The sequence below is a fragment of the Sphaerodactylus townsendi genome, linkage group LG04 (assembly GCF_021028975.2).
Source record: "Sphaerodactylus townsendi isolate TG3544 linkage group LG04, MPM_Stown_v2.3, whole genome shotgun sequence".
Taxonomy (NCBI): domain Eukaryota; kingdom Metazoa; phylum Chordata; class Lepidosauria; order Squamata; family Sphaerodactylidae; genus Sphaerodactylus; species Sphaerodactylus townsendi.
In genome coordinates this window covers 45,189,794-45,203,410 of record NC_059428.1, presented here as the reverse complement: position 1 = coordinate 45,203,410, position 13,617 = coordinate 45,189,794, and the positions used below count along the sequence as shown (strand labels likewise).

The following is a 13,617-nucleotide window of genomic DNA, read 5'->3' as shown; positions in this document are numbered from 1 at the left end:
AATGCACGTTTAGAGCTGCACAGACATTTATGCTTCTCTGCAGAACTGACTTACTAAAATGTACTTCAAATCTTTGCATTGTAAGGGGACCTTGGAAGATCAAATCATCCAAGCAAACCCAGCCCTAGAGGCCTTTGGAAATGCCAAAACCCTGCGAAATGACAACTCCTCACGTTTTGTAAGTATGCTTTATTGCTGTGGTACAGTATATGTAAAATCAACAGTAAAATGCAAGCCTACCACTTGCCCCTTAGATCTCAGGTTAAAGTCAGCGCGGATGAAGTCCAGGCCCCCCTGAGGGATATAATCAATGTATCCCTGTCTTCAGGGGTTTTCTTGGGGATTTAAAAAAGTCACTAGTAAGGCTGATCTTTTTAAAAAAATGTTTAAATCCTTCTCACCCATCCAACTAGTGTTCCAGCTTGCAAGGGTAAGGTAGTTGAGAAAGCAGCTGCAAAACAGCTCCAGGGCTTCCTGGAGGTTGCATCACTACTGGACCCATTTTAATTTGTCTTTCAACTTAGCCATAGAATGGAGATGGCTCTGGTCACCCTCACATAAATAACATTCAGAGACAGCTGGATCAAGATGAATCAGTTCTGCTGGTGTCATTCATTCATTCATTCATTCATTCATTCATTCATTCATTCATTCATTCATTCATTCATTCATTCATTCATTCATTCATTCATACCCCGCACTTCCTCAAAGGGGCTCATGGCGGTAACAATAATTAAAACAACAATAAAATTATAAAAAAATTAAAACAGCATTATTAAAACCTAATATCGGATGGTGGCTTACTATCACATATCCCCCCACCCTCCCCCAGGAGGCTAAGATGTTAAAGATGTTAATCCGGCTGGTCATTAGGGAAAGCCTGGTGGAACAGCTCCGTTTTACAGGCTCTGCGGAAACTACTCAGGTCCCGTAGGATCTCAGTTGGGAGCATATTCCACCAGGAAAGGGGCCAGGACCAAAAAACCCCTTGCCCTCGTTGAGGCCAGCCAGATGGTTTGGGGGCCAGGGATTATCAGGAGGTTCCCCTCCGAGGACTGGAGGGCCCTATTAGGGCAGTAGGGGGAGAGGTGGTCCCTAAGGTATGTGGGTCCAAGACCGCTTGAGGCCTTAAAGGTTAAAACCAACACTTTGAAAATAACCCTGTACTCGACAGGCCACCAGTGAAGGTGGCAAAGGACAGGTGTTATATGGTCCCTATTCGAGGCCCCCGCCAGGAGCCTCGCAGCTGCATATTGAACAAGTTTCAACTTTCAGATTAGATTCAAGGACAGGCCAGCATAGAGTGAGTTACAGTAATCTAACCTGGAGGTGACCATTGCATGGATCACCATGGCTAGATCAGAATGGGAGAGATATGAAGCCAACTGCCTTGCCTGGAGGAGATGGTAAAACACAGTCCAGGCTGTTTTAGCGACCTGGGCCTCTAGGGAAACTCCAGAATCCAGGATCACCCCCAGACTGGTCACAGCGAGGCTAGATGTAAGGCTTCACCATCTAGCACAGGCAAACTACAGTTGGCTGGCACCTCCCCGTGACCCACCCACAGGACCTCCGTCTTTGCTGGATTCAGTTTCAGCCTGTTAGTTCTTAACCAACCAGCCACAGCTTCCAAACACCGCTGGAGAGCTTCAGGGGCCAAGTCCAGCCGGCCCGCCATTGTAAGGACCAACTGGGTGTTATCTACATACTCATGACACCGCAGCCCAAAACTTTGGAGCAGCTTGGCCAGGGGGTGCATATAGATGTTAAAAACCATCGGGGAAAGGATTGCTCCCTGCAGCACCCGACATTCAATGGGATATTGCCTGGAACGCTCCTCTCCTGACATCACCCGCTGTCCCCGGTCTTGGAGAAATGAGTTCATCCAGCAAAAGGCTGTCCCCCGTACCCTGACCTCGGCGAGGCGGTGGACCTGGCAGCAGCATTTGATACTGTTGATCATGATCTTTTGACTCACCTCCTTGCTGATAGTGGAATTTGGAGGTCAGCCTTGCAGTTTCCATGCTCTTTTCTCCAGGGACAGGAACAGAAGATGCCGCTGAAGGGTTGTGGTGTCCCTCAAGAGCAATCCTCTTCCTAGACTGTTTAACCTTTATATGCACCCCCTCTCCCAGTTGGCCCAACTGCATGGACTGGGGTGTTATCAGTATCTCACTGACACCCTATTATATCTGTTCATGGATGGCCAGCCGGATACCACCCCAGATATTCTCGCCAGTTGTTTGGAAGCTGTAGTGAAATGGGTGAAACAGAGCTGGCTTAAGTTGAATTCAGTAAAGACGAAGGTCCTGTGGCTGGAATGGGGAGACACAGGAAGGAACGGCTACCTATAAACTCTTGATGGGATTCAATTAACATGTTCACCAACAGTCAGGAATTTGGGGGTGATACTTAATGCCTCCTTGTCAATGGAGAGTGAAGTCACACAGGTGATCAAATTGGCATTTCCCCATCTTTACCATGTCAGGTTCCTGCCCCCCTACTTGTCACATCCTGACCTAAATATAGTGATCCACGCTATGATCGTATCCAGATTATACTATTATAACTCGTTTTATGCTGGGCTGCCCTTGAGCCTGTCCCAGAAACTCCAGCTGGTGCAAAAAGCAGCAGCATGGCTCCTCACAGGAACTGAGTACATATGTCCAGTGCTCCACCAGTTGCATTAGCTACGAGTGGAGTACTAAGTGAAGTTCAAGGTGTTGGTATTAACCCTGAAAGCCCTATCGGTCAGGGGTCATTGTATCTGCGGGACTGCCTCTCCCCATACACCCCCAAAGAATGTTACACTTCATGAATAACAGCTTGCTGGTGATCCCTGGCCTAACAAGTGTCTGGCTGTCCTTGACCAGGGCCAGAGCATTTTCAGCTCTGCACCTGTCTGGTGGAATGCTCTATCAGATAAGACCAGGTCCCTACAGGACTCATTGCAGTTCTGCAGGGCCTGTAAGACAGAGCTGTTCCACCAGGCCTATGGCTGAGAATATCAATGATAATTTTCCAACAGAGCTGGCCTCCCTGCCCCTTCCTTCTGTCCTGTTTGTTCCTTTGTCCTTTCCCTTCCTTTCCCCAGTTATAGTCATGATTTGCACCTAGATTACATGTCTACACAGGATGTATTTTAATTTCTGTACTTTGTAAGCCACCGTGAGCCTGCAAGGGGAAGAGCTGCCTAAAAATTCAATAAATAAATCTATTTTGAAACATAGTCAACTTAGCAGCATAAAAGTCAATAACCATAACAACAGAATAAAATGTTATTTTTAAAAAATTCCTGGAGGAACAAGAAAAGGGTTAGGAAGAATCATTTCAAAAAATCAGTCAATGCGATATTAAATGAGAATGATTGAATCCAGCACTGAAATTAAATAGATCAGGCGCAAGTGGCAACTGAAGGGAGAGTGTTCCATAAGCATGGATTCAGCACAAAGAAAGCCTCTTTTCAGGGAGCCACTACCTCACTGTGGATTATGGGAAGATGCAGAGAAGTTAGGGTTGCCAGCCACCAAATATGGCCTGGGCTTCTCCTGGAATTACACCTAATCTCCAGGCCACAGAAGAAATAACAGCTTCTGAAAGCGGAATCTATTGCGTCACACTTCCACTAACCGCCCCCCTCTCTCCAAACTCTGCACTACCCCCAAATCTCCAGGAATTTACCAACCCAGTGTTGGGAAGTCTAAGGGAAGGGCAATGGCAGATGTCCTGAGTTGTCAGCAGACAGGAATCATTATGTTCCTTTTAGTTATTTATAACTAAACTCCAAAAAGCATGTGATACCTTTTATTAGAACTCCCAAAATAACACAAAAAGTATTCAAACTTCACAAGTTCAGCCATAATGCTTTGTCAGGTTAGAAGCTAAACACTAAAAACTGTCACATCTTCTGTTGTCCCACTTTGAAGGAGTTTATGTGTTGAATCTCGTATTAGAGAGGTCTTTGATTCTCTGCAGTTTTTAATATTTTTATTCTGGATCAATTAATTTTCTAAGAGTATAATTTGATAGCAGCTCTGTCCAGTATCACTTATCTATTCATCTGTGTGGCACTCTACATAAGGTGCAGACAAGAAGCATGAGAATCAGGGCCTGAAACATTTTTTTAATCCAGCCTGCTTATGAGTTTTGTCATAACTCAAAATCTTGCATGTTGCTCTATGTTTTTTCGATTGTTCTAATAAAAGAATAAATTGATCTGTCTCTTTATTCTGAGGGTCTTTTGCAGGACTCACCATGGGCAGCCATTTTGCTTTCATTTGCTGAAACAGTATCGCACAAAGAACAATTACACTATAGCCTTCTCATGGAAAGATGTCCGGAGATGTGTGTATTAATCCGCCACATCTTCCTGGATCTCATTTTTGTTGAAATGCTCTGCAGGGTCCTAGTACCTGCCATCCCCCGCCCCTAGTACCGTGTTTCCCTGAATATAAGGCAGTGTCTTATATTAATTTTTGCTCCCAAAGATGCGCTATGTCTATTTTCAGGGGATGTCTTATTTTTCTGTCTTCTGTTCGTCGGGCATGCTTCCAAACAAAAACTTTGCTATGTCTTACTTTCGGGGGATGCCTTATATTTCGCACTTCAGCAAAACCTCTACTATGTCTTATTTTTAAGGGATGTCTTATATTCAGGGAAACAGGGTAGCTGCCCAATTCTCCTTTAAGATTAAAGAATCTTATTTAAGCTCTGGCTTAATCAAAACCATTATCCTCTCCATTGTTAAACATAGCACTTTGATAAAACAGTGTTTATATTGCTCGGGATGGATATTAGCATCACTTTTGTTTTTATACAGTTACTCCTACCATGTTGTAAGCTCTGTGCTGCTGTAAAAAACAAAATGGCTGGTGCAACTGTATAAAAACAAAAGTGTGGCTGATAGCCATTCAAAGCAATAGAAATGCTCTTTTATCTGAGTGCTGTGTTTAACAATGCAGATTCTCTAAGACTAAAAGAGAATCTGCAGTTCTGTGACATGCTGGGGCAAAGGATGCATGACTGCATTGTCATCTTTTGGTGAGAAAGGGTACGCTGCAGTACCACTACAGACTATTTGATTTACAATAACTTCAGCCAACAGGCCCAAGGTTTAGAAAAGAATTCAACATTTATTAAATAGGCACCATGTCCTTCATATCTAATGTTTATTTCACAGGAAAATCACTGAACTGAAAATGGGAAATGATTGCATATACATAAATAACAAGTCATTAAATGTTATGAGTTCAAAAGGCTCCTATATATGTGCAAGTTAGTGTGTCGGATAAGGATCTGAAAGATCATAGGTCTGAATTGCACTGTGGCATGGAAGCTTACTGGGTATCCTTGGGCCAGTCACATTCAGCCTAAATTACCTCATAGGTTTTGAAGGATAAAATGGAGCAAAAGAGAATAAGCTACTTTGAGGAGAAAGGTACGGAGGAGGAGGAGGAGGAGCAGCAGCAGGAGGAGGAGGAGGAACAGGAGGAGGAGCAGGAGGAGGAGCAGTAGTAATTGTTTGAATTTATACTCCACCTTTCTCTCCTATAAGGAGACTCAAGGTGACTTACAGGCTCCTTTCCCTTCCTCTCCCCACAACAGACATCTTGTGAGGTAGGTGGGGCTGGGAGAGTTCTGAAGAACTGTGATTAGCCCAAGGTCACTCAGCAGAAATGTAGGTCTGTGGAAACACATTTGGTTCACCAGGTAAGCCTCTGCCACTCAGGTGTAGGAGTGGACAATCAAACCCTGTTCTCCAGATTAGAATCCATTTGCTCTTAACCACTATACTACACTGGCTCTATAGCTGAAGTACATAAATAAATAAATTAGGTTATAACTGTGACATCAGGAATACTTAGACCAGCTTGCAAAGAAGAGAAAGGGATGAGGAATATTTGATAATGTGTTATGCCTTTCTGTCTGGGAAATGACTATTCAACCGGATGGATGGTTGAAAACCACTGGAAAAAGCATAACTGAAACAGCTCTCTTGTACCAATTCCATCAATAGCAGAGAATGCAGCACTGGTCAAGTGAAGCATACAAGTCATGCATAACAGTCCCTGAGGGTTGCAGAGACAGCTATCTGGTCATGAGACTACAGAATTGAGCTGCTGTTCTAATTTTGGCATGTGAATGCAAAGCTGCAAAAACTGCAGCCTGGGTCTGCAGTTTTTCAGCTTGTGCTCTGTAATGAGTGCCATGGAGATTGTAGCCTCATCAGGCACCTGAAAAGCAACACAATATGTTATGTCCGAGTTATATTTCCTTATCTCAATTTGTTCATCTAGGGAAATAAAGCTTGCTTTCTTGAGGAACCATTGGAAAGCAATCACTGCACCATTTAATCCAGACCCCCTACCCTAAGCCAAGCTCCCCAAATAAATACCTGTCTAATTTTTCAATACAATCTCTAAGAAACCACAGTCTACACTTTACTATGTGCCTAATCTGCCTAAATGATGGCTTACCTGCATTTTTATTTGTTTAAAAATGAAATGATGTTTGTATAAGAAAGACAGATTGGCAATGGTGTATTTTGTGAGAAATTCTCAAAGCCTATTTTCCAACTCATATGATTTTTATTTAACAGTTGTGAATTGAAAATGCAGTAAAATATTTTAGAAAAAGAACATTGTTTAATATTCAGGAAGTGAAATTATAATTTTTTGCCAGATTCAAATTTGTGTTGGTGTGATGTTGCATGTGGCCTTTTGGCTGCATAAGCAATATCATTTAAGTTTATTTGGTAATGAAAATCAAATATGATGATATATTTGATAAGTATATTTGATAATGTGTTATGCTCTCATGATTGATTGATGCATGTTTTCATTAGTCACCAGCGTAATGCAATGATGAGTCCTGTGGGAGAAAAGGCAGGCTACAAGTAACATAAATAATTTGGAAAATCCAATCTTTGTCATACCAAAGTTCAGAAAAATACAGGCCTTGTGTTTATCAGTGCAGTCATAAACAGAGTTACACTCTTCTAAGTCCATTGACATTAATAGATTTACAACCCAATCCCATGGATGGGGGGGGGGGATGTAGGGATTTGTGGAGATGGTGCAGCCCTATGTTGGCAGAAATGCCTTCCCTGAGGCACTTACCCCTGGCAGAGGGGCACATGTGCTGGCAGATACCTGCCACAGGCTCCTGGGATCCTTGACATACCACATCAGCACCCCAGCACCACCACCAGCCCTGCCAGCAGAGCAGGGGAGTTCCAGAGGTATGACCGGGGCGGAACTGACATTAGGCAGCTTCCACCCCAGCGTTGCCTCCAGATGCACACTGGTCCCAGGTTCGAACCTACGCCATCCCTTTGGGTATGTGGGTCCATGAAGCCCTATGGAGGGTTTTCCAGCAGCAGGGGACTTTGCTTTTCCTTTTCCTCACACCACTGAAAAGCCCTCTGGAGGCAGTGGGTGTGGCAGCTGTACCATCCCCACTGGCCCAGGCCTCTAGATTGGGCTGTTAAAAGGATGTAACATGTTAATATTGTACCTATCTATTTTGTTGTTTCTGTGTTTTTATTAACATGTGTTTTTTCTTCTTCTGTACAAATTAGGGTAAATTTATCAGAATCCATTTTGGCACTACAGGCAAACTATCATCAGCTGATATTGAAATCTGTAAGCAATATGTTAATTTATAATTACTAAACTATACATCCTGGGTTGGATCCAGAGGTGCCTTTGAATGCATATGTAACCTCAGCTTGTGGGTTCTGTGGGGCAGTACTTGGAAGGAGTTGCAAAGAACCAAATTTAAACAAAACAGTTTACTTCGCTTTACAAATAACATTAAACATCAACATTTAACATTTACAATTCAAGGTCCTGTTCAGGTTTGCATTTCAAGTCCTTATATTTACAGTCTACTGATATTGCCAAGTCCAATTCTTCTTTGCTGGTGGTTGGTTTTGAAGACTTCAAAGGCTTGGTGAACGGGATTCAAGATGATGAAGGTTCCCAGAAAACTCTCACCATTTACATACACAAAAGAAAACCCTGAAACAATAAACTCCAACATTTACAACATAGCAAAAACAACAACTACCTTCCCAGTAGTTCCCAACAATATTGCTATTACCTTAACAAGGTGTTAAGGGCTTATAGAAATCAAGGTCCGAGTCTGGTAGCCTTGTCTTCTGCAAAGAGCTCTTGCAGTCTTTCTGCTGCTCTGAGTCTCCACCCCCTTACTGGGTCAACCCATTCTGGGCCAATCCATGGCATGGGGGTTACACATACAATTAATTTGTGCTGATCCAAAGGTGGTGGTGGTGGTGGGGTTTTCCACAGTTCCTTTAGATTCCCAGAAGAATTGCAGCCCCCATGCTGTTTCTCCTGCTATTCCAGGGAGTTCCATCAACGTTAATTAGCAGCTTTTCAGGTGGCACAGGAAGCTATGGAAGACAGGGAGGAGTGACTTAGATCTCTTCCACAAGCAGACCTCCACTTGCATTGCTTTTGATCCAACCCCCTTCAACTTGATTCTCATTCTAACTCTTTACCGTCCAACTAGATCTGCTGGAAAAATCCCGAGTGATTTTTCAGCAACCAGGTGAAAGAGGCTATCACATCTTCTACCAGATCTTGTCAGGGAAAAAATCTGAGCTACAAGGTAAGAGTAAAGGCAAGATGAATTGATGTTGAGAGTTAGTATTTGTGTGAATAGATAAATGGGCAAAAGTGTGGCACGGAAGTTATTTTGGTTAATTTAATATACTTAATTCCACACACACACACACATGCACACGCTATTTCCTGATTCAAGTCAGGCTATGGGCAGCTAACAACCTGCAAAATAGTAAACAGTTAACATAAATGTATTATGGAACTGTATGGTTAAAATTTAAAATCCTTAATAAAATTCAGCTGTGGCTTCACGGCACTTTGCACACACAAATTTATCAGAAATGTTGAAGCAGTTCCTTACGTTGTATTAGGAATCATATAAGGAAGGGTCAAAATATTGCAATAAAGGACATAATCCAGAAATTCAGGTGATGCAGTCCCTGTGTAGAGTTGATGAAGGTGTACCTTCTTATATGGACATCTTTTTTTGTATTCTTCATATTTATATGCAGCAATTTTTTTAAAGCGCTGTCATTATACTGAGATAATTCATATTGTCAGAAGATTGTGAGCTAGGTGGTCCTTCTAATATATTGAAGAGAATTACTTTTATCTATGTACTAAATTGCTGTTTGGCAAATGCAGTAATAATCTCATTTAAGTTCTTGTCATCCAGTCAGAGTGGCCCATCTGCTAAATCCTTAACCCAGTTAGCCTTTGCAGTGGTCTAATTAAGGAAGATTAAAGGAACTGTTTCAAAGTAATTTTGCTCTAACAGGATTTGGATGCACAGTATTGTACTGTGAAAATGTACATTCCATGGTAAATTGACTATTCCCATGCCACATGTTAGCAGAAATTCATGCATCTATAAACTGCCATCAGCACTTCTTGTTAGATGTCACAGTCAGCTGATTACAGCCATAATTATAGGTTAATTTCTGTCTGGATCTGAGGTCAGGGTAAGGCAGAAGAATCCAAAATCAAGCCAGAGGTTGACCAACCAGAGGTTCAGAGCCTGAGAACTAGTCAAAGTAATTTCAGGACCAGATCAGAAGTTAGGATTTGCGATGACCTTCTGAAGAGGGCAGGATCATGGCAGAGTCAGACAAGGAGACAGAATCTTTAGATCAATCTAAGGGACAGTGACGGTCAAATGCAGGCAGGGGTCAGGTATCCAGGGAAGATTAGAGCATCCTCAAATTACTAACAAGTTACAAAGACTAATAAGAGCAGCCTGGAAGTAATGGATGTGGATCTCTAGATCTGATTTCATTGGCCCCCTAATCTCTGTCTGGGGCCTACAGTCAGTGTATAGTTGTCTTCTGGCCATCTTGGGGATGGCACTATAGAGCAACAGAGAATGAGCCTGCTACTTCCACTGCATGTTGGGAGCTCTGACAGCACAGTGAGCAGTGTCCTGGAATCTCTAACCCAGAATTCTGGGTTTCAGCCCTACAGCACATGATGGGTATTGTCTTTGGATACCTATCCTGTTGTCCTAACATATGCTCCAAAACTAATGTGTATCTCTATGCAATGTCTGCAATGAATCCCAGTCCTATGCTCATTGGTGTATATGTAGGGTTTAGAGCAGGTTTTGACTATGCATCAGTCTCTGGGGTTGGTCTAGAAGGTTGCAGTCTGCCTCTCTCTGTGCATGGAGAGCATATGTATTTTGACTACATGAACAGGTCTCCTAATTTAGACACTGTTATCCAAACTGTGCTGGCATGTCTTCTTGCAGCAATACTCCCTACTGTGACGTGAGCAGGAGGCTTGTCTGTGTTGTTACACTTATGCAGAATTTTGACTGCTGAATGAGATGGTGGTTTATTAATATATCAGTTCTCCAGAGTTGAAGCTGTTTTAATGTTTCCATTTGCAGATATGCTACTAGTGTCTACAAACCCATATGATTTCCACTTCTGCTCTCAAGGTGTAGTTACTGTGGACAATTTGGATGATGGGGAAGAGCTGATGGCAACTGATGTAAGCTGATGATCATTCTGGTCAGAGATATATTTTAAAGGGCATTGATGTGAAGAATGAACCAGTGTAATTTTACTGGATACAGAATGGTCTAAACATGGCACTCCTATTCCCTGACTTCTCCTGTTGCTTTATGTCATGTCAGAATAGCAGCCACAGGTACATGCAGGCACAAACTCAATAACATTTGCATATACAGGGTATAAAAGGCACCAAAAATGTTGTGTTCAATATCAGTTTGAGTAACTTTTTAAAAGCTTTTGCATTGCTGGGAGGTATTTTCACTGAGACTAGAAAGTGCCAGGAAGAACAGAAGAGATAACTCTCAGTGACTTCTGGAAAGCAGTTCGCTATGTGATATGTGTATTTGAAAAAATACCACATTTTCATGTATTTTAGAAATGTTTTTCCATGCCATTCCTTGTACCTTTCAGGCTGAAAACACAAAACAGCAGCCTCTTGGTCCAATAGTTTCTGCTTTGAAAGATCAATACCATGACAAGTACAATCACCAGCTGTGCAGAGAAAGTTCTGGAAAATAAAGCTGCCTGTTGTTTTCAGAGGCAAATAACAAAATGTCCTGTTCTTTTTACTTTTTACAGCAAGCCATGGATATATTGGGCTTTGTTGCAGAAGAAAAATATGGCGCCTACAAGCTCACAGGTGCTATCATGCACTTTGGAAACATGAAATTTAAGCAGCGACCCAGAGAGGAGCAGGCAGAGCCTGACGGCACTGAAAGTAAGCCATTCCCTCTCTCCCCTCTCATAATGTCTGTGTCCTGATGAATGAAAGTAGTGCTCAAAGGATGGTGGGATCATTCCACTTTCTTCTCACGTGGAACCAACGTGCTGCATTTGCAATAGGTGCAAATGTCCTGGGATGGGTGAAGATTGCACAGAAAAGTTAGAAGAGAAGAGCTGATTTTTGTACCCCCCCCCTTTTCTCTACTTTAAGCAGTCTCAAAGAAGCTTACAATCACCTTCCCTTCCTCTCCCCACAACATGAACCTTGTGAGGAAGGTGGGGCTGAGAGAATCCCAAGAGAACTGCGATTGGCCCAAGGTCACCCAGCAGGGTTCATGTGGAGGAGGGGGAATCAAACTTGATTCTTTAGATTGGAGTCTGTCACTGTTGTAGATGAGTGGGGAACCAAACCTGGTTCACCAATTACAGTACACTGCTCGTAACCACTACACCACACTGGCTAAGAAATTGTTGAATGGCACACGCCTGTCTAGACAAAGCTAGCTGGAAATTGGCTCTGTTGAGGTTTTGGGCTTTTTTTCTGCAGTAGAAAACTGCAGCTGCCTCTCTGAGCAATGCTAGATGGTAATAACCTGGGTTCTACTTCATCTAGACTTTCCCATGTTAAAACTGTTTATGCAGCTGGTTTGGTCTAGGACAGTGATGGCGAACCTATGGCACGGGTGCCAGAAGTGGCACTCAGAGCCCTCTCTGTGGGCATGCACACACAGAGTTCGTCATGTGGGGGGCGGAAAATCACACCCCCCCCCCACACATCTAGGCTGGCCTGAGCCACTGAGCACGATGTGCGTGCACCGCAGTGAGCAGGGAGGATTCGACTGGCAGGCCTGGTGCCTGTGCTCTGGGTGGCTGCTGCCTGGGGGGTGTGTGTGTGTGCAGAGGAGACAGAGATGCTAGAGAGGTACAGAGCAGGATTTGCTGGAGGCTAGAGCAGGTTAGCCCCTGCTCGAGCGGGTGGGGTGGAGGAAGAGGGAGCTAACTGATTTTTTCTAAACTAAAACCTCAGCATTCAGGTTAAATTGCCAGGTTGGCATTTTGTGATAAATAAGTGGGGTTTGGATTGCAATTTGGGCACTCGGTCTCAAAAAGGTTCGCCATCGCTGGTCTAGGAGCACTAACACTTCAGAAGCAGTTGTTTCTCCATGTGCCTCTTCTCTAGGATCTGCTTGCATCTTCCTTTTTTTTAAAAAAAAAATGTGAGTCTTATCCATAGAGTGTTGTGTAATGGCCCTCTACTGGATTTGACAACTTGTACATATCAACATGAATTAAGCCCACAGATTAGGATTGCCTGATTACGTTTTTTATCTTTTTCTTTCCCCATAACACACAAAGTGGCACACATGATGTGTTCCTTTTCAATCTCATAATAATCTTAGGAAGTCAGTAAGGTTGAGAGAGAGCCCTAGCCCAAGATCATCTAGTAAATTCTTCAGCCAAGTGGGGATTTGAACCCAAGTCTCCTGAGTTTAAGCCCCGCACAGCAGTGTTGTCTGAGGCCTGCCAAGCCTCTCCCCTCACATTTTCACAGTCCCAGGCAGGCATCATAGCAAATTTACTGAGGTCCTAATGGGTTATATTTGGGTCATAAATTGTGCAAGAGCAAGAAATTCACTGCTGTGAATTACTTTCATGTATATTCATCACACATGAGAATTTGTCTGCAACATTCATGATGTTTTCTGTGAATTTAAAGCAGAGAATGAATTTGCTTGACTGATTTTTGTTTTTGTCCATGCATATTTGGCTGTATGATTTGTGAGTCAAACCAATATGATTCACTAAATAAAGGAATCGTCACCCATTCTGTCTATTTCACACCACTACATTCTTCTGTGTGATTATAGACATTGGTATGCAACCAGGTAGAGAACTGATTTTGTGAATCAGGATGTAAGCTACAAGCAATACCTTGAATCACAGCTGCTGGAACAAGCGTCACCACAATCATATCAATAGCTGACCATTTTCCAGGTGTACAGTTAAGGTTTCATCAACCATTCTTCATGTGGTTGTGCATCGGTATTCATAACTGGAGGCAAGTTTAAAAGTGTGGACCTCCTGTATGCTTTGCAACATGCTGAAAATTAGTTCCGATCTACTTATAGTTCAGATCATTTTGCAAGTACAATTCTTCTGTAACGTGGTCTAAGATGGGTGTTAGTGTGAACTAAGTTAAACCTGCTCTGTGCCTTCCAGTTCTCACCCAACTCTCCTTCCTAAACTTCCTTAATAATATGTTCAGCTCTGAATTCGGTTTTTCCTCTTGA

The 13,617-nt window shown here is 42.8% G+C and overlaps 1 protein-coding gene across 1 annotated transcript in view; it reads left to right on the top strand.

Annotated features, from left to right (window-relative positions):
* MYH15 (myosin heavy chain 15) overlaps positions 1-13,617 on the top strand; it is a 117,531-nt gene that overhangs the window by 31,211 nt on the left and 72,703 nt on the right. The window contains exons 9-13 of the mRNA XM_048493758.1: positions 86-178; positions 7,580-7,643; positions 8,536-8,634; positions 10,477-10,580; positions 11,183-11,321. Of these exons, the coding sequence (XP_048349715.1) occupies positions 86-178; positions 7,580-7,643; positions 8,536-8,634; positions 10,477-10,580; positions 11,183-11,321 (499 nt within the window). The remainder of the gene's footprint in view (positions 1-85; positions 179-7,579; positions 7,644-8,535; positions 8,635-10,476; positions 10,581-11,182; positions 11,322-13,617) is intronic.